Source organism: Leucopleurus acutus, assembly GCF_964270905.1.
Source record: "Leucopleurus acutus genome assembly, chromosome: 2".
In the NCBI taxonomy this organism is placed as follows: domain Eukaryota; kingdom Metazoa; phylum Chordata; class Mammalia; order Artiodactyla; family Delphinidae; genus Leucopleurus; species Leucopleurus acutus.
Genome location: NC_139143.1, coordinates 185,867,000 through 185,888,187, shown reverse-complemented (window position 1 = coordinate 185,888,187; position 21,188 = coordinate 185,867,000). Strand labels below are relative to the sequence as shown.

General features: G+C 44.7%; 1 protein-coding gene across 4 annotated transcripts in view; it reads left to right on the top strand.

Moving 5' to 3' along the window:
* UBE4B (ubiquitination factor E4B) overlaps positions 1-21,188 on the top strand; it is a 110,541-nt gene that overhangs the window by 84,625 nt on the left and 4,728 nt on the right. For all 4 annotated transcript variants that reach the window (XM_082833961.1, XM_082833960.1, XM_082833963.1 and 1 more), the window contains 6 exons: positions 295-393; positions 1,103-1,338; positions 7,237-7,363; positions 9,015-9,159; positions 13,214-13,348; positions 15,809-16,000. In XM_082833961.1, coding sequence (XP_082690087.1) covers positions 295-393; positions 1,103-1,338; positions 7,237-7,363; positions 9,015-9,159; positions 13,214-13,348; positions 15,809-16,000 — 934 coding nt within the window. The remainder of the gene's footprint in view (positions 1-294; positions 394-1,102; positions 1,339-7,236; positions 7,364-9,014; positions 9,160-13,213; positions 13,349-15,808; positions 16,001-21,188) is intronic.

Genomic DNA, 21,188 nt, shown 5'->3' with positions numbered 1-21,188 from the left:
CCTTTTATTTCCTTCACATTTATTGCATTAATCTTAATGCAATAAGTAAAAATCAAGAAATCAAGAAAAGGAAAAACAAAAATGTTTCACGTCCACCCTAGCCTATCCCTGTCTTCATTATTCCCTGTTCATTTCTGGTTGTAGTTTCTTTGCCTGTGCACTTTTTACATAGTTCTGTTATAGAATGAGAGCTTTTTCCAAGTGAAACACTTACTTGTGTTGGTAGTATAATATTCCTTGTAGTTTGATGTGTCATGATTTCATTTTGTAACCTGTACTTTTTCTCTTTGACAGCATCACGCTGCCTTTAAGTGCAGATGTCCCCAAGGTATTTGCAGCATTGCCTGAGTTTTATGTAGAAGATGTTGCTGAATTTTTATTTTTTATTGTACAGTAAGTCCCATTCCCGTATTACATAGTTCTAATATGTGTTTATATTTAATATGTACATTATATTATGAACCTCCATCTTATGCCACTGCTTTAACCGAATGCTGCCTGGAGACTGGAAAAATAAATCCGGCTGTGGCATCCAGCCAATTCCAGTAATAACTCAAGACACAGGAGGATTAACAGTGCTGGTAATAATGTGCTCTGTGAAAAGTGAGTCGAATTGTGTGTCTGAGAAACAAGGAGAAAACCGTTTATAAATATCTGAGTGAACATTCAAAAGCCAGAAATACCCACCTCTATATTTTGTACCAAAATTTTTCTCAATTGTAAAATTAGAGAATGCTTACAAAGAAATATGTTGAGTGTATAACCAATATTTGAACTTTGAAAAAATGAAAACAGCTCCATCAAAATATTTTTTAAAGTCTTTTTGGTCGTGAAGATCTTTTGTAAAATTCACCTATGATTTAATCATACCTTTGGTTTATTTTCTAAAACATAAGTTAATATAACATGCTATGGCCAATAGACGCAATGGGTTTTAAATCTACCTAGTTGTAATGGGGATAGTCACCTTAAACTCAGCAAGTTAAAGGGAATTCCGTGTCCTGGCTCCTAGACCTATTCGTCCCCTTCCTTGCCTAATGACACCAGCATCCACCCGTGTTTTCTCAGAGCTTTACTACCTGTTCCTCTCACCTCTCTTCAGATACTCTCCTCAGGTGCTTTATGAGCCCTGTACTCAGGATATTGTGATGTTCCTCGTTGTGATGTTGTGTAACCAGAACTACATCCGAAATCCATATCTGGTGGCCAAACTCGTAGAAGTCATGTTTATGACTAACCCTGCTGTTCAGCCACGGACCCAGAAGTTTTTTGAAATGATTGAGAACCATCCTCTCTCCACCAAGCTGTTGGTCCCTTCCCTGATGAAGTTTTATACAGGTAGGTTCCTGATGTGTACAGGTGGGCAAGGTCGTCTAAAGCCAGTGGTTGAAGTTGTTCTAAACCTGTTACCTAATATTCTGACATCGGCTTAAGTATGACCCACTAATACACTGCCAGCAGAGCATAAACTGGTTATTTTTCCCCTGAGTTGTGGAAATATTACACTGACCACTGTATATACTAGTCCCTGATGATTCAGTGAGATCCATTGAAAGTCAGATGGGTAACACTGAGATCAAGTTGGTGTTTTTATCTGAAACTACCTGGGTCATTTTAGCTTTTAACTTACAACATTAGTTTCACAACACTGTCCTATAACCCAGAGTTTCAAAACTGGGTAAAACCAGGAGCTTGTTAAAAATGCTTATTCTTGGAGATCCCACTCAAACCAACAGAATCAGGATCTCTGAGAGTCACTCATTGACTAATTCTGTACATTCATCCAATGCCTACTATTTGCCAGGCACTGTTCTAGGTGCTAGGCGACACTGGTGAACAAAACTGAGAATGTATCAGACACTCTGCAAGGAGGTCTTCCTCTTCTGGTTGAATTGTATTCCAAATTTTCATTTTTAATTTGGCTTTTGAACTGCAAATGTGTTTTCATAAAGCCCATTACTTAGGGGACGCATTCACCTGTTCTCTACCAAAGGCACAGGATTATACAGATGGAACATTTTCCCTCCAGTTTGTATATTTCTCAGGAAAGGAAGTGTGTTGTCTGTCTTCTTTTTATTTATTTATTTATTTATTTATTTATTTTTGGCTGTGTTGGGTGTTCGTTGCTGCGCGCAGGCTTTCTCTAGCTGCGGCAAGTGGGGGCTATTCTTCATTGCGGTGTGCGGGCTTCTCATTGCAGTGGCTTCTCTTGTTGAGGAGCACAAGCTCTAGGCACACGGACTTCAGTAGTTGTGGCATGTGGGCTCAGTAGTTGTGGCTTGTGGGCTCAGTAGTTGTGGATCGTGCAGGCTCAGTAGTTGTGGCACGTGGGCTTAGTGGTTCCACGGCATGTGGGATCTTCCCGGACCAGGGCTCGAACCTGTGTCCCCTGCATTGGCAGGTGGATTCTTAACCACTGCGCCATCAGGGAAGCCCTTGTCTGTCTTCTTATCTTCTATTGAACCTAGCACATTCTGAGCACCCATTTAGCAGAATGTACTCGCCATGCTCTTAGAAGAAACACCAGCCTCCCGGAGCACAGTCCATTGTTGTTCACGGCGGCAGCAGCGGTTTGAGGATTCCTCTGTGTTCAGTGACAACCACCCCTTCCCTGTAGACCAAGACCTGCTCCTGCTTGTTTTGGGCTGGTGCTGACATCTCTCTCTGTGTGCTTCTGAGGCTCAAGAACCTGTCTACCTCCTTTCCCCTTTGTCACTATTATCTTATGTCACCTACTAGGAGATTCTCTCCTTCCCCAAGCCTGCCTATATCCTCTTAAACCTAAACAAGTATGCAGGCCTCTTGAAGTTTTGTTAACATGCTCACCTTGGCAACAGCAGAACACTCCTGGGTAAAAGGCCCCCACTTGGCTCTCCTTTCCTCCTCTTACCTCTCAGCCCTGGTAGGAGAGGACCACGGGCCATTCCAGGTACAAGTGGTACATCACCCGTGTACAGGACGGGACCTTGTAAGGTCCCTTGCACCTGTCAGGCTTACCTGAATTGAAGGTAATTCTGCATTTCTTAAAATAATGATGAGGTACCTCTTTTCACCTGTTAAATTTATTTTTAAGATGGGAATACCTAGTGCTAATATGGTTGTAGGATAATAAACGAACCTGCAAAAGTCTGTTTCATCTCCTCCGTAGCTCGTGTGTAGAATTAGTGCTATGAAACTCTCTTAAGAATGTAAGTTAGTAAAGCCTTTCTGGAAGGCAAATTGGCAGTCCACACCAAAGCCTTTTATCTTCCATATCAGTCAAGGCCCAGTTAGGATAACCTGCTGGTTAGTTTAAGAGAGAGAATTTAACATAAGGAACTGGTGAAATAGGTAGTGGAAGACAGAAAAGGCAAATAAGGAACACTGGGGTAGTACAGATTGTCGGTGCAGGGAGCAGCCATCATCTGTCCCTAGGACTGGGGGAACCAAGGGAAAAGGCTGGGGTTATGGGATTCTAGTGCCTCAAATTAGTGCTTAGACAGAACTGGGACCCAGGCCTGAGGAAGCATGCTGGCCAGCTGGTGCTGGTGTCTCTGAGGGCATGTGGGATTCCTGGTCCTGCGAGTGTGGAACAAAGCTGGAAACAAGCCAGCTGCTGCTGCTGGGCTGGGAGAGTCCATGATGGGAGCAGCAAGCCAACAGAGGTCCAAGTCCCTTCTTCAGTTTTCCAGCTCCCCTGCAGCGCCTCCCGTTGGCGAGCCTAACAGGGGGCCAGCCGGCAAAGGGAAACTTAAGAGTCCCAGCGTCAGTATCACAAAGCCAAGTATAAAGGGTGGATTTGGGGGGACCTCCCTGGTGGCCCAGTGGTTAAGACTCCATCCTCCCAATGCAAGGGTCCAGGTTCGATCCCTGGTCAGGGAACTAGATCCCACGTGCATGCCACACCTAAGAGTTACATGCCGCAACTAAGGAGCCCAGTGCTGCAACTAAGACCCGGCGCGACCAAAGAAATAAATAAATAAATGTCTTTTTTAAAAAAAAAAGGGTGGATTTGGGGCTGAGAGACAGCAGCTAAATAATGAGTATACCCTCTTACATGTAAATTTCATTCATAGTAATCGATTCTGTGGGAATAAATATAAATGTCTATAAATGTTTATAACAGCATTCACTGTGTTAGTATTTATAATGCGGTACAGTGAGAGTATTAAAAACAACCTAAATTCCTGCCAATTGTGGGTCAGTTAAGTAAATTATAGTGTATCCATATGGTGGGTCTATGGGAACCATGAAAAATAGTGTGTTATTTACAGTACGTGGTTAAGTAATAAAAAGTAAAGAAAATGCCATGTAATGGAACAATATGTCAAGTATGACCACGTTTTGGTACACATATATATATTACAGAAAAAAGTATGGGAGAGTATATGCCAAAATATTAACAGTGAATTGGTTATTTATGAATGGTAGAACTGTGGGTAGTTTGGGGTTTTTTTTTAATTATCTGAACATCTTAATTATTCTACAGTAAACATGCATTGTTAGTATTAAAAAAAAAATTTTTAGTTAAGTGCATTTTGTACTCAGATAGTGCCCTGAGCCTGTCACTGTGGCTTTGGTATAAAGAACAGGGCTGGGCCTCTTGCCTGTGAGACCAGTGCTGGGCCTGGGGGGCCCCCCACCGGTAAGATTCCAGGAGCTGGTGGGCGGGTGTTGTTTTTCCTTTCCCCCTTGCCACCAAGCAGTGTGCCCTCTGGCCCTGGACCACCTCTGTGGTGGTCCATGGGTATTAGATGATACCCATGCTAATAATAGCCACTGCTTATTGAACATTTACTAATCCTTTCACTAAATCCACACAGCAGTCCTCAAGATGGGTGCTATAAATATCTCCATTTTACGAATGAGGAAACTGCAGCTTAGAAAGGTCAAGAAGCTTGCTGAAGGTAAACAGCCAGTGAGTGGCAGCGGCCTCAGCAGCTGGGCATTAGCACAGGTGCTCCTCCAGTTACCACGGGCCCTGCGCCAAGGGAGCCCTGCCGGGGGCGTGGTGGACACTCCCCACGTGTCCATCAAATCCATGTTAAGTCCTGCTGACTGAGGTCCTGGCTCCTGAGCACGACTGACTCTCAGACATGAATTAGAGATTGATCTCTGGAACAGTCTCCTCTTTTACACCCCAGAGAGGGTATTCTAGCTTAGACAATACTTAAGATCAAATGTTTGTTCCAAAAATAAAACTGAGTTTCAAAAATAAGAGTATTTTATTTGTACCACAGCAGTCAGTGCCTTAAGGACCAGCTCTCAAAACTTGGCTACTCAGAACCAGGAAGAACACTGATAACCAAGACTTACCTTCAAGACTGTTCTCTTCCCCACGCTGATCTGAATCAGCAAAGCCAGCGTTAGCCCAAGTAGATTCGATCTCTAATTCAACAAATACGTACGGAGCTCCTACTGCGGGTCAGCTTTGGTGTTGCTGCCAGGGCCTAGCGGTGAGGACCCCAAATCCCCGCCATCACCAGTCAGGCACCCTAGCTGGGAGACAGACACTGAACCCATAAATGAGGTAATTCCAGAGAGTGAGTGTGAGAGGAAGGCCTGGTGCTGCTTTAAGAAGCATAGTCAGGGGAGGTCTCTGAGGAGATGACTTTGGAGTAATGTTGAAAATGAGACCCAAGAGGGGACGATAAGCAGATCTCAGCCACAGTGTGCAGACAGTGAGGACGGCAAGTGTAAAGGCCCTGAGGCCCGGGCAGCCTAGTGAATCGAGCCAGAAGACTCGTGACGGGAAGCAACCACCAAGGGTAGTTCATTGCAGGCCTCTTAGAACTAGGACTTGAGAATCAGAACTTGGGCTGACGCAGTTTTGAGGGAACATTAGGAATGAATTTTCTTTTAATGTTGGGAGAGATGTATCTGGATGGGTAGTAAGTTAACGGTCATTACTTAGCCTCTGCTCTGTTCAGGATACAGTACAGGTGTTATGAGCCATTTAGAGCCTCGACGAGGCTCTTTGTCAGCCCCCGGTGTTCTTCTCCTGTGGACTCTGCTAAATCAGCCCTCCACGCTTTAGTTCACATTTATATACAGTTAATAAAATGACACTTAGTTCAGCTTAAAGAAAGGTTGACCTAATGAATATATGTAAGTGCTTTTAGATCTCTGTACCGTAGGTCTTAGCTTATTCCTTTTATCTTTAAATAACTACTTTCCTTTTTAATCCCAAGAAGCTGTTCATTGGCAAATATAGAAAATAGCAAAAAAGAAAATAAAAATCATTGATAATCTCTGCACTCAGAGAGAATCTGTTAACATTTTGCTCTGTATCTTTCCAGTCAATTTGTATATCATGTGTGTGAGTGTGTGTGTATTTTTTAATATGATTGGACCCAAACTGTATATTTTGTTTGGTATCCTATGGTTTTCACTTAATATATCACAAATACCTTTTTGTGTTCTCTGTTGGGCACTTGGATTATTTATATTCTTTTCATATAAATAGTACTTTAATGAGTATCCTTGGAGATCAGTCTTTGAACATGTGTTTTCTTGAATAGAATTGGTGGGTCAGAAAGATGGGCATACTGATGGCTTGTGATACATTTTGTAAAATTGTCTGTTCATCCCCACCAGCATTTATAGGGTGCCTTTTATCTTTTCCTTGAGTCGTACTGTCTTTACCTGACAGTTTTCCTTCTTTTTAAGATTTGTCGTGAATTCAGGAATTTCTCATGCTTAAGCTGTTTGTCTTTTGGATAACTAAGTTTGATCTTTGTTCCATGTAAAAAGATACATGGCTGATGGTAATTGGTAAATGAATGATGAGTACATAGAGATTTACTATGCTTTTCTCTACTTTTAGAACATCAATTATACAAAAGTAGTTAAAATAATAGTCACATTTAGTAGGTATGTGGCCCTTAATAAAACTTAACCCAATTTTTTTCCTGCTCAGGGATACTCATTTAAAGTTCTATGGAATTTCTATAAATTAGTAAGAAAATTGGGGGAGTTATGAGAATTCAGATTCTGGTCATGGGTGTTGCCAGGCTATTTTCCCAGCCCAGTTCCTTTTGTTATTGTGTCATTGCCAGACCTTGGTTGTGAAACTTTTGTCTTCAAAACCACCTCGTAATTTCTCTTCTGCCTTCCATGTGAGATATAGACAAAATTTTATCACATCTGTGATTTTGCAGATTTGTATTATTCATTCAATGACATTGTAGCAGCAATAACTGCTTTTAGAAAGGGAAGAAAGTACATATGCTTCAGTCCCTTGTCTTTCTTCTTTAGATGTTGAGCATACCGGAGCCACCAGCGAGTTCTATGACAAGTTCACCATTCGCTATCATATTAGCACCATTTTTAAAAGCCTTTGGCAAAATATAGCTCACCATGGCACCTTTATGGAGGAGTTCAAGTGAGTATTGGGCCCCTAATGTCACAGCTTGCTCTCTTGCAAATCACAGGTAGAGTGGCCGCTTAAAAACTTTCACAGCTGGGTTCTTGTTGACTGTTTGCTTGGTCTCAGCCTCCCTTAAGTTTTCCAGATGGTACTGCTAAATGTGAGTAGGGTTATCTAAATCTCTGTGCTTGACAGACATTGCTGAACTTTAGATTTTTCAAGATACTGTGGGCATGGTATACATAGAGAAAGAATCTATAACTATTCTGAAATGATGTGTTGTGTTTTTTGGTGTTTCCTGAGTACAGTATTAAATGAATTTGCAGAACGCCTGAAATGAGATCTTACGGTGCTCTTGAATATGATACCAAGCTTTAGAGTTAGAAATGTAAGGAGAACTTCAGATTCAGAAGCAGATAGGGTAAGGCTGTCACTTGAAGTGACGTTCTTTGTAGTGAGGCCCTAGACCTTGATTAAGGGCTTTTCATTACCAACCTGAAATTTCAGTGACTACTTAAACCTGGACATTAGTAATTCCATCTAAGTTACTTTAAAAAGAAAAGTGCTTCAAATAGAAAGGTAGATGAAAATATTGAACTCTTGAATTATTCTTCAGAAGAGATTTTATCCCATCTCCTTGGATCTTTTGCAACCCATGTTCAGTCTTTGGTCAAGCCTAGCTGTCACTTGTTTACTGAGTTACTAGTCAACAGTATAAGTGTGACCAGTGGAGCAGCCATTTGCTAGACACCTTTCTGCAGAGTAACCTCTTTAATTTAGTTATCTGCATGAACTGCTCTTGTCATCAGAATTACATTCCAGCAAAAAAAGCTTGGCATGAGCTTAGGAGACCAGGCAGGCCCACAGCTTCATCTGCCTGGAGAGTTCATCCTGAACTTGCCATGTTCCTGAAATCCAGGCCTCTGCCCTTGTTCACAGGAACTTCTCTTCCCCGCACCCCCAGCATGGGCTCACTGCCCTCTGGTCACCCAGCAGTAGATCCTAAAGTGTAGCTCCTCTTTTCTCTACTAATCTGGCAGATACAGAGTCTAACAGGTGGGCCAAGCCATCTCAGCTCACCAGCAAGTCCCTCCATTATAATAGGATATGCAGGACAGTTCCAGAGATTGGAAACTTCTGTTTCCATAAAGTATGTTAATATCCTACTTTATCAGTATTACAGCTTCCACTTTTTCTTCAACCTGTCTTTCTTTATAATAAAGAAGAACTGTATCAGAAGTTCTCTTATCTCTTATATGTGGGTATTTGTGCTTTCCTTATATGTTGGGGAGTTTAAGCATATTTTATTTTCTAGTCTGGAAGAGTGTTTTCTCTACTTAAACTTATTGAGGGAATGAGCTGGGGAGTGCTGGTAAATCCACTCTCCGGAGGGGGAGAAAAATCAGCATTTGCTGGTCGTCCAGGGTGTAAATACCACCAGTGTTGCCAAATTTGAGCTACCAAGGGAATTTGCTCACAGAACTCTAGAATGTTAGGACTTGGCTCTCGGGAACCGTGCAGGGTGGCTGTAGCACATCGGTGGAATGAGTTTATCAATTAATACAGAAGAATAACAAGGTCTCAGGAGATGTGGGGCTGCAGCACCAGAGCTGCACCTCCGCTCCAGGGAAATGTGTGACCATGTACCGTGTAATTGCCTTTTTAGTTCCGGGAAGCAGTTTGTCCGCTATATAAACATGCTGATAAACGACACAACATTTTTGCTCGATGAAAGCCTGGAGTCTTTGAAGCGGATCCACGAAGTGCAAGAAGAGATGAAGAACAAAGAACAGTGGGACCAGCTGCCCCGGGTGAGGACACGGTCCAGGTGATGGGACAGCATCGCAGGGAAGCAGCCTTGGCCCCAGGCAGAGCCCTGCTTTGGGGGCTGCATCTGGGTCTGAAGGCTTAGGTCCGACAGACTTGTCGGTACTTGTTACCGTCCCACCTGTGGGCTTCTGTGAAGTTAGAGCCCAGGTTTGGGGTAGGAGAACCCTTAAACACTTGACCTAAAGTTAGGAAATGAGGTGAGAAGTCTTTGTCCTGAAAACTCTCTCTGCCTTTTTAACTTTCAAGGGCTGTTTTGGAGAAGAGCTTTTATTGTTGGAATATGTTAAGATGTAGGAAAGTAACTAGGAAATAAATCTCTAGAACTCTGTCTGCTAGTCAAGAATTTGGTTTTTTCGCATGATCTTCTTTGGACATCTGTGTGACTAACTCAGGAGGGCTTTGATGGGGTGTTTTTCCTCTCAGTACATCTTGGTTTTTATGTTCAGTTATAAACAGAAAAGAGGTCTGTTTTGCCACGTTCCATGAGAAATTCCTGCTGTGCCAGTGACAGCACACTGCCCTCTCCTGACGTTGATTGCCACCATTTAGACGATTCCCCGGTCAGTTATTAGGCCCTTCGCAGCTATTGGTGACTTCATATGTTGCTTAGTTCTGCTCCTGGTTTTGTTAGGTTCAAAATCAGAACTGCTTTCCGGAAAGCTGGGAGGACCGCTTTTTCTTTACTCGCAGCAGCATTCTCGAGATGAAGATAGTACTGAGGTTGTTCTAAAGCTGTGGAGTCAGAACTCTCTTAAACGTAGACTGTCGAAGCACACTTAGGGAAGGTTTTCATTCCAAGTATTCCTGCAGCTCTGATGAGAATTTTACGTCTTACTGTAGCCAACATGCTTCAACTACAAACTTAAACCTTCTGGGGGGCTTTGCGCAGAGTCCGTGGATGCTGGATTTCTCCGGTGTCCACGCCACCACGCTCCTTGAGCCCCTCTAATTGTATTCATGAGGTGGCGCAGCGGTCGTCATCTTTTCCCTCGGCACTGTACTGGCAGCCTTTCGATGGCGTTCATCCTACCCACCAGCCTCATATGCATTTCTAAACACATCTTAAACTGTTTCGCTCCTGTGCCTCCAAAACCCTCCTCCTGCCGCTCTCCGTTTCCCATGGGGCGGCGTCACCCCCAGGCCTGAGGCTCCCCAGGGTGGCTCTAAGACATCCTCCCATGCTTACCCCTTGTCACAGTCCGTCAGCTCGAATCTGGTCCAGTCCCCTGGCCTTTGCAGAACGTGCCGGGGAAACAGATGAGCTGTAGTTGCAAGAGCCCCAGCTTCGGGGTCCAGGGGACCTGGGTTTGAGAACCGTCACTGCCGCACATTAACAGTTCTTCCTCGCTGTTTCCTAGCCCGTAAGTCAGAGATAGTCCTTGCCTTGTGGGAAAGTTGTGAGGAGAGACAGTTGGTGAGGACGTAGTTCATGACCAGCCCAGAGGAAGTGTTCAGGATGTGTAGCCCCTATTGCTTTGTTTGCCTTGAGACACTTCTGTCCAAAATGCTGTACATTCTACTCTTACGTATTAAAATCTTACCCATTCTTTGAGGGACGTCTTGTCCAAATACTCCCTCACGGCTGACCTGCCCCATCAGTGGAGCTGCAAAGTCTCACCTTTCTCCCCACTCCTGTAACACCTCTTTATGTCACTCATGATGCTTATGTTGGACCAGCTTACGTTGTCGATGTTGGGATGCGGGTCTGTGGCACATTACCTCGTCCAGAGTCAGTGCTTATAATAATAGCATTTGTTTATGAGGTGACTGAGCAGATACTATTGATTTTTCTGGGTCAACGGATGGAAAAGGGCATAAATAATCCCTAAAACAATGCTCCTTCAGAATCAGGTCTGCTTGACTTTGGAGTCCCTTCCTGCCTCCTGCCTCCCCGCCTGGTCCTCCCAGGTGCTCAGCTCTCAGGCTTCTCTTCTCTCTACACACTTGCTCCCTAGGTCGTGTGTTTCACGGTGAGGATGCTGGTTGGAGTTTTGCTATAAGAGTAATTCTTTGCTATGGGACAAGGTCCCGGGCACTGCAGGACCTTTAGCATCTCTAGCTCGTGCCCATTTAATGCCAGTGATGTTTCCCTCCGACCCTGGGTCACCATGCAACCGGAAACATTCCCACACGTGGCCTGATGCCCCCAGTTGAAAATCACTGCTAGCTGATCTCATCTATTCCAAGGCTTTAGCTGTCTGTATTCTAACAACTCCAAAATGTGCCTCCCCAGCTCGGCTCACTCCTGATTCAGGCTTACATAACCAGCTGTTGACCTGCCCCTGCCCAGTGGTCAAATAGGATCTCAAACCTGACTTGTCCAAAACTGAGCCCTTGATGTCATCCCCCAGATCTCCTGTCCAGACTGCCCTGTCTCAGGAAGTGCCGACCGCATTCTGCTCATTGCTCTGGCTCAGCACCTTCTGGAGTCTTCCTTGATTCCTCTCTCTCCCAGCAAAGGCCCCCAGGCTCTGTCCTAAAGTATGTTTGTTATCTGACCTCTTCCCCCACCTCCAGCTCACTACCGTCTCTTAACCTGCATTACCAGAGTAGCCCCCCATTTGGTTTCAGCCTCCACCCTTGCCCATGTGCATTCCAGCAGGATGGTGTTAAAATCTGTCAGCCTCTCATCCCTGCTCTGCTCAGAGACCTTCCAGGCTTCCCGAATTCTCACACTCTGGGCCTGGAGGGCACTGCAGTCTCGGCCCCGCCCTTCCCCTTTGCTCTTGCTACCCTGCCCCCACTCGCCTCCTTGCTCTTCCACTGAACAGCAGGGCCTTTGCACTTGCTGTTCTCTGAGCCCTGAGTGCTTTTCCCCTGGATCTTGCTGACTCACTTCCTTCAGATACCTGCTTAAATGTTACCTTCTCAGAGAGGCCTTCCCTGACCACCCTTTCCAGACTAGCACCCCAGCCCCAGCACACTCTTACCCTGCCGCCACCCCAGCCCGGCTTTATTTTTCTTCATCGTTATCGGACTTATCTGTATCTGGGTGGCTGTCTGTTTATTGCTTATCTCCCTAACTAGCGTCTAAATTCCATGAGGTAGGGAGCCTTCTTGGTCACGTTCTGTGCTTCATCTCCAGGACCTAAAGGAGGCCTGGCCTGTGGAAGGGGCTGGATCACACGATTGGTGAATGAATGTGACACCCACACACACACTGAGGTGGTTCTCACCTTGCTCTCCCTCCATCCTCCCTGCTTCAGCCTTTCGTTCCTGACCGAAGGGCGGTGGGCAGGTCACCCAGCACCGGTCCACCGGGCACTTACGCAGGGGGCACTCGTGTGGCTACATCAGCTGTGCTAGCTGTTTCCCCTCCCCCAAGGTAAAGTAAACAGGCCTCTGAGCAGATGTAGGAATTAAGCCCGTACTGATGTTTCTGTATTTGGTCTATCACAGAGCCTTCAGTAGATTCCACTTTATTTTACCCATGAGTCAAATACACTTTATTGTCTTGTTTCCCAGCCTATGGCAGAGTAGAAGGAGGAGGATGGCACCAGAGGCAAGCATGCTGACAGTTGTAGAGGTTGACAGCCTAACCGATGTGGAGAGACAAAATTCAAAAGCTGAGCAATCTACAGGCCCTTGGTGTTGTGGCGAAACCTGTAGGCCAGTGTGATAGTGCAGCACGCCTGTGGTTTTCAAAATAACGATGACTACGCAGACGTTGTTATTGAGGAAGGTGAATATCCTTTATTAGCACGTGTATCAGGCAGGATGTAAGAATCACTTATTGCGTCCTGCATAGAAGCTGATGGTGAGTTCTTTTATCATTGAGGAAACTGAGTCTCATGTAAGTTAAGTCATGTGCCAAGGTCCCCTTATTCAAAGCCCTAAGACATCCGATGGCAAAAGGAATAAACCCCAGTTATCTGGGAGGTTTGCTGTACAGGTTGTTGTATCATTCCCTAAGTATGTTGGCTGTATTCTGCACTTCCCCAGTTATGAGCTGACTGTATTTTTCCTTCACGCTTGGCGTTTGCTGAGCTGCTGACTGTACTGAGATGTGTCTGGCATCTGTTCACTGTTCCCCAGGATCAGCAGCAGGCCCGCCAGTCCCAGCTTGCTCAGGATGAGCGCGTTTCACGCTCGTATCTTGCCCTGGCGACAGAAACCGTGGACATGTTCCATATCCTCACCAAGCAGGTCCAGAAGCCATTCCTCAGACCTGTGAGTAGAACCTTGGGGGTATTTGTTTTGTCTGTTGGATTCCACATTCAGAGTCTATCACTTATAATTAAATAGAGTAGTTGTTGAAATCCTGGGTGTTTCAGCACCACAGTCACCGATCGGTGAGATTCTGTTACTGATTTTGTTCCCAGTTATGCTAATCGATACACACAACATTCTATCGATAGTCTGAAGTCTGCCAAAGGTCACTTCCAAGATAACTTATTTCACTTTCTGCTGAGACAGCACATTGGATTATTAATGTTGAAGCTGTGACGTATTTTTGTCATCGTCGACTCCAGTATTTTATTTATAGGAAAAGTATAGGTGACATCAATTGGAAATGAGACTATATTAAGTAGAAATAATTGATAGTGTATAAGATCTTTGGTTCTCTTCAGTGTAGGTTTCTTACACTCAGGAAACCAAAGGTTAATGAGAGCCATAATTAGGGTTTATGATAGGTCAAAGGTAGCCAGATTGTTTGGCCATGACTTGATTGATGAGACCGGGATCCTGTTTCTGAAATCGAAACTGAGGGGCATAAATGAAGATCTCTGCTTCTCTTCAACAATCCCCCGCAACACACACACACACACACACACACACGCAAACACACACACAGAGTTTAGATTAGAAGTCTTACGGTGGGGCTGGGGCCAGGATAGTGAGGAAGGCAAGAAAGGGGCCTGAGATTTGGTAGTGACTTGCCCACATGGAGACAAGTTTACAGTGGGATATAATTTTACTACACGTCTCCTCCAGTTTCCCTGTTTACCCTCACCTCCATCATTATCACTACACCCTGTCCTACGTGCAACTCAAGAGATGAGCCCCCTCCTCTGTCCCCTTTACATTTCATGTCTCTTCATAAATAGATTTCAGTGCAAGAGCAGCAGAACATGAAGCAAAACAGTGCATCACTGAAAGTGTAAGAACACTCAACTCATTTAGATAAGGTACTTCAGACACTTGCTTCCCTTAAAGGTTTGCAAATGGACTTCTTTAAACTTTTTCTATAAAGGCCAGACAGTAAATAGTTTAGGCACTGTAGGCCACATGGCCTCTATTGCAGCTGCTAGCTATGCTGTTGCTGTGTTCCAATAAAACTCCATGAAGTGAGGCATCAGGCCAGATATGTCTTGAAGCTAGCAGTTTGCCAATCCCTGCTCTAAGTCATGTTTTATTTTGTGTTCAACTACTCCGATGGCAGTGCTCTTTGATTGTTCAGAAGGTCAGAAACTACAAAAATTGCTTGAGACTAAATTATCATAAAGCCTATTTTTAGTTCTAAATTCTTCATTTTTTGTAAAGGACATTATTGAAAGCTAAGTCTATTATTTTCATGTCAATTAAAATTAATGTTTTTCAAGACCTACTCTTTGATCTGAGCTCTCCATACACCTGGGTCACAGTCTTCTGCCCCCCACCCTTTGCCTGTGCCTGCTTTGATCTTTTCCTTTTCCTTTGCTGCACTGTTTTCACCTTCTTTGCTGGTTAACACAAAACTCTCCCACTTCAGGAAAAAAAAAATTACCAATTATATCCTATTCTTATCCCTCCTTTACCTCACAGTTTCTTTTTTTTTTTTTTTTACCTCACAGTTTCTTAACAATTAAATACAGGAGTACTTTTTACTTTGTGCAAAAGCAGGTCCTTTAGAAGCCAAATTTAAGTTGAATTTGTATAAATCCAGTCATGAAATTTAATGAAAACCTTGTTACTTAAAGAGAAGCTTTCACAGCTCATTTTTTATGGCTGGTGTTTAATACTCTATAAGCCAGGTTTTCCTATTTCAGGTTTGCTTAAAGCAATGTATGCCCACCTGTAGTAGGTACTGTGTCACCTTGTGGGGTTATAGCGTATTATTTCATAATTAGTTTTTAGTTGTTTCATTTAAGTTTGTCTTGTCTCACTGGCTAGATTTAAAACTATTCAAGACATAAATTTTATTTTCTACCTCTTTTATATTTCTTCACTCTTTGCATCTGATAAATAAATAAGAATAGTGCATATTGCCTGAACTGTCAGGGACTTGAAATTTATAGAAAAATAATGCATAAAATGATGGCTGAAAGAGCATACTCCAGAAACTTTCATGACACGTGTGATGATGATGGAATTATGAATAGTTTCCCTCTTTTACCTATTAACAAATTCGAAGTGATCCTTGTTTTTATAATTAAAGCATGAATTTAATGAAAATGTTGCCTTTTTGGTATTTATAAATATTCCATCAGCATGCAACATTCTATGAAGTATTAGAACTACTGGATTAGAAACGGAGAGTAAAGAAAAGTTTGAATGGAATGTCCTTCTTCAGCGTATGATATAGCACATATAAGGGATTCTTTGAAGATTGAGCCTGCCAATTCCTGTTCCTCCACTGAAATGGGAGGTTTGGGTCCTTCTTGCTTGTCTCAACAGCATGAATTGTCCTATTATCCTGTGATTTCCTAGGAACTCGGACCCCGATTGGCTGCGATGCTGAACTTTAATCTTCAGCAACTCTGTGGTCCTAAGTGCCGTGACCTGAAAGTTGAAAACCCTGAGAAATATGGCTTTGAACCAAAGAAGCTGTTGGACCAACTGACGGATATTTACTTGCAGCTGGACTGTGCCCGGTTCGCTAAAGCCATTGCTGACGACCAGGTTAGTGCCCAAGGGAACAGTTTCAGAGGGAGCCTGGAGTTCAGGCTCCTGAGGTGGGTGACTTGAGTTTGCTTCCCTGTGGATTTCCCGGCAGACGCTGCGCGATTACATATCCATCTGTTTTTGGATTTTCCCCACTTGAAATCAAGGAAGGTGACACTTTTCAAAACGTGGTTTGAGAAGTTTTTAGTATGTAAATAGAAATAATGGCCACAGTGGCAAGGGGAACTTGTCTGGTGTAAATGGATGTGACTCAGTTGTTTTCCTTTGGACGTAAAGAGCAGATTTGGCTCTCAGATCCGTCTCCAGTTGAGTTTGTACCCATCTTGCTAAGGGCCTCACTCGACAAATCGGTTGCATTTCCAGAAAGAGCCTGGTTTTTGCAGGGAATCCAAATCTTCTTCCCAAGAAGGAGATTTAATAACAGCTTCAGTGCTGCCATTATTTCTGTGGTTCCAGGTTTCAAACCGTGTACGTTATCTTTACATTCTTCCCTCCTTTATTCCTTGCGTCCCTCTGATCGTATCCATTTTGTGGTTTTCATTTCCACAGCTACCAATTTAGTCCAAGCAGCCCCTGTCCGGCCTCGATGTTTAATTTTTCAGTATCTCATGAAGGGCTTCCCCTCCCTCCACGGTCCTGTGTCCTGCAGCATCTTCAGCGTTATAATAACTGATGTTATTAACCACACATCAAGTTTTAGCCACTTTTCATGTTTTCACTTGTAATCCTCACAGGATCCTACGATTGAGGTTTAGTTGGATTCCTTGCTTTTCAGGGAGGCACACGGAGGTTAACGAGCTGCACAGTTGATGTGAGGCAGAGGCAGGACTCCCACCTGGCAGTCTGGCCCTGAGCCCATGTTCTCAGCTTCTCTGCTCTCCACTTAAAATGCCCCCAAAGTGCCATGTCCGTTTCAGTCTCCGCATCTTTGTTCACATTATTTATCCAAGTATTAACTCACATCTCAGGGTAACCATCACTAGGCATTCCAGAAGGTTCTTATATCTCATCCAAAGGTCAAAATAGGGGAATTGTAGGTACTTTTTATTTTTCAATAACAGCTTTATTGAGACATAATTCTCATACATGGGTACTTTTGGATAAAGCAAGAGATGTGGTCTTGACAAAGCACCTGCAATGGAAAAAACCACATATGTCTAAAGCAGTTTTTCCATAAAAAGTCGCGTTAAAAGAGCAGGTTAGGTGTTTGCAGTTACTTTGGGTAGATGCTAAAATGATTCTCTAACCTACGACTGTATGATGCTGCACATACTGAGAAATGGAAGATAAGCGGTAGCCTTAAGAGGGACAGGAAATGGAAACGCTCCCCAGGCAAGGTCAGGTCGTCTGCTTGGGCAGCAGGCCGGCTGGAGCTGGGCCTCTCCGGCCCAGCCAGAGATCGGGTGTGAGGAGTGCCTGGGGACTCCTCTGCTTTCACTGTCAGGGACTCAGAAGGGTCGTTTAGCCTGCTCCCTCTTCTCCTGGTAGGTCTTGCTGTGGCTGCCACGTCGCAAGCGGTTATAACACGTAACATAAAGTTTGCAGTGTGCATGAGCACAGCACACCCACTGAGACGGTGCAGACCAAGTGGGTGACAAAGGAGTGTTTCTGAGTGCTTCCAGCTGCCTTTCCTTGGTGACCAACAAAACGTCCACACTGCCTGGTAATGCCTATGGATTGTGGTGGTGGCACAGGTGGTGGCCTGTGGTGGCACGTGGCTTGAGTCACAGGCAGTGGTTTCTGCGCAGTGGCACATGGGTCTTCTCGAATGTCTAAATAGCCCTGTTCTTGCAGACACGTGAAGCAGGCACACAAGTGCCAGCGGCACAGTGGAGAGAAAAATACTTTTGCAGTGGTTTCTTTGCTGCCTTGTACAGTGTGGCGTTTGTCTTGATTGTTGGACACTTTCCATTTATATGGGCTGTAAGCTGATGAGGAGCCTGCCCACTGGATTGTTTCGGAAGAGGGGCTGGGGGGGCTGGGGGTGGAAGGGTGGAAGACTAGAAAGCTCCAGGGAGGTGGTGGAATTTCATCTTCTCCCTTGGGAGCAGTGCTCTTGCTTCGCTCTGGTTCCGTCTGGTATGTCTTGTTTTCCTGGGAAGACAGAGGAGAAAAAAACAGCAGCCGAGCAAGGGAAGAAACTGAGAGCCTTCTCTCCTGTGCACCGAGAGCGGGCGGAAGACAGGTGCCCGGGAGAGGTGGCAGAAGGCCCCAGCGCGAGGAGCCCTGAGCCTCACACTCACAGGCCTGAGGAGAGAGCCCCTCGTCAGAGAGGAGGTGCGACAGGACAGTTGTCCCTGGAGCCCAGGAGAGAGAGAGGTCTTAGCCTGACACAGTGAGCTGCACTGAGGGCCAAGTCTGCCTGTGGTTTCCGGGCAGATGGACGGCAGATCTGTTGTTCATGGAGCGCTGTCTGTTAACACCATGTTCCATTAAACAACAATAGTAGTAAAGAGCCCATGTAATGGGGACTTCCTTGTGGTCCAGTGATTAAGACTTCGCCTTCCAGTGCAGGGGGTGTGGATTCGATCCCTGGTCAGGGAGCTAAGATCCCACATGGCTCCTGGCCAAAAAACCAAAACATAAAACAGAAGCAATATTGTAACAAATTCAATACAGACTTTTAAAAAATTTAAAAAAAAAAGGAAAAAAACATCTTGGGATTTCCCTGGTGGTCAGCGGTAAAGAATCCACCTTCTAATGCAGGGACCACAGGTTCAATCCCTGGTTGGGGATACAAGATCCCACATGCCGCGGGGCAGCTAAGCTCGCGCGTCACAACAACTGAACTCGCGTGCCTCAACGAGAGAGCCCGCGTGCCACAAACTACAGAGTCCTTGCGCTCTGGAACCCGCACACCACAACTAAAGAGAAGCCCACGTACTGCAGTGAAAGATCCCGCATGCCTCAGTGAAAGATGCTGCATTCCTCAACGAAGATCCCTCATGCCGCAACTAAGACCCGACGCAACCATAAAAATTAAAAAAAAAAAAAAAGAGCCCATGTGAAATCTCACTTCTCCTATGCTGCGTTCCTTTTTTTTTTTTTTAATAAATTTATTTATTTATTTATTTGGCTGTGTTGGGTCTTCATTGCTCCACACAGGCTTTGTCTAGTTGCAGCGAGCGGGAGCTACTCTTCGTTGCGGTGCGCGGGCTTCTCATTGCGGTGGCTTCCCTTGTTGCGGAGCACGGGCTCTAGGCGCGTGGGCTTCAGTAGTTGTGGCATGTGGGCTCAGTAGTTGTGGCTCGCGGGCTCTAGAGCACAGGCTGAGTAGTTGTGGCACACGGGCTTCATTGCTCCGCAGCATGTAGGATCTTCCCAGACCAGAACTCAAACCCATGTCCCCTGCATTGGCAGGCGGATTCTTAACCACTGCGCCACCAGGGAAGTCCTGCAGCCTTCCTTTTTTTTTTTTTTTTTTTTTTGAGGTGAAATTCACATAACATAAAATTAACCATGTTGAAGTGTGTAATTCAGTGGCATTTAGTACATTCACAGTATTGTACAACCATCACCTCTAATCACCCCCACAAGGAAATCCCGTACCCATTAAGCAGTCAGTGTCCCTTCGTCCTCACCCGAGCTCCTGGCAACCACTAAACTGCTTTCTGTCTTTATTTTACCTATTTTTACATTTATCTATTAGCCTATTCTGAATATTTCATGTAAATGGAATCATACAGTATATAACCTTTTGTGTCTGGCTTCTTTCATGTAGCATGCTTTCGAGGTTCATTCATGTTATATCACGTATCTGTACCTTATTCCTTTTTACGGCTTAATGTTTCATTATATGGCTATACCATGGTTTGTTTGTTCATTCATCCATTGATGGACATTTGAATTGTTTCCACCTTTTGGCTGTTATAAATAGTATCCTGTGAACGTGCATGTAAAAGCGTTTGAATACCTATTTTCAATTCTTTGGGATATACTTAGGAGTAGAATTTCTGAGTCATATGGTAATTCTATGTTTAACATTCCCACCAGCAGTGTACGAAGGTTCTAATTTCTCCACATCCTCGCCAACACTTGCTATTTTCTGTTTTGTTTTTTTATTTTTAAATAGCCACCCTAGTGGGAGTAAAGTTGTATTTCACTGTGGTTTTGATTTGCATTTCCCTAATGACAAATGCTGTTGAACATCTTTTCGTGTACTTGCTGGCCATTTGTGTACCTTTTTTGAAGAAATGTCTGTTCGATCCTTCATCTTTTTCTTTTTCTTTGGCCGCACCCAGCAGCTTTGTGGGATTTTAGTTCCCTGACCAGGGATTCAACCCAGACCCTCGGTAGTGAAAGCACGAGTCCTAACCACTGGACCACCAGAGAACTCCCCTTCATCCATTTTTTATCTTATTTATTTATTTTTGGCTGCATTAGTTCTTCATTGCTGCACGCGGTCTTTCTTTAGTTGCGTCAAGCGGGGGCTACTTTTTGTTGCAGTGTGTGGGCTTCTCATTGCGGTAGCTTCTCTTGTTGCGGAGCACGGGCTCTAGGCTCGCGGGCTTCAGTAGTTGTGGTGCGTGGGCTTATTAGTTGCTCCACGGCATGTGGGAATCTTCCTGGACTAGGGCTCAAACCTGTGTCCTCTCATTGGCAGGTGGATTTTTTTTTTTTTTTTTTTTTTTTTTTTTTTGGGTACGTGGGCCTCTCACTGCTGTGGCCTCTCCCATTGCGGAGCACGGGCTCCAGACGCGCAGGCTCAGCAGCCATGGCCCACGGGCCCAGCTGCTCCGCGGCATGCGGGATCCTCCCAGACGGGGGCATGAACCCACGTCCCCTGCATCGGCAGGCGGACTCTCAACCATTGCACCACCAGGGAAGCCCGGCAGGTGGATTCTTAACCACTGTGCCACCAGGGAAGCCCCTATCCATTTTTTAAATTGGATTTTCTGTTTTGTTCTTTATATATTCTGTGTGAGTTCTTTATATATTCTGGATACTAGACCTTTATCAGATATATGATTTGCAGATATTTTTATGTTTAATTTCTGTAGCCATTCTGTAAGATCCTTGAGGTCAAGAACAACATCTTGGGACTCCCCTGGTGGTCCAGTAGTTAAGAATCAGCCTGGGCTTCCCTGGTGGCACAGTGGTTAAGAACCTGCCTGCCGGGCTTCCCTGGTGGCGCAGTGGTTGAGAGTCCGCCTGCCGATGCAGGGGACACGGGTTCGTGCCCCGG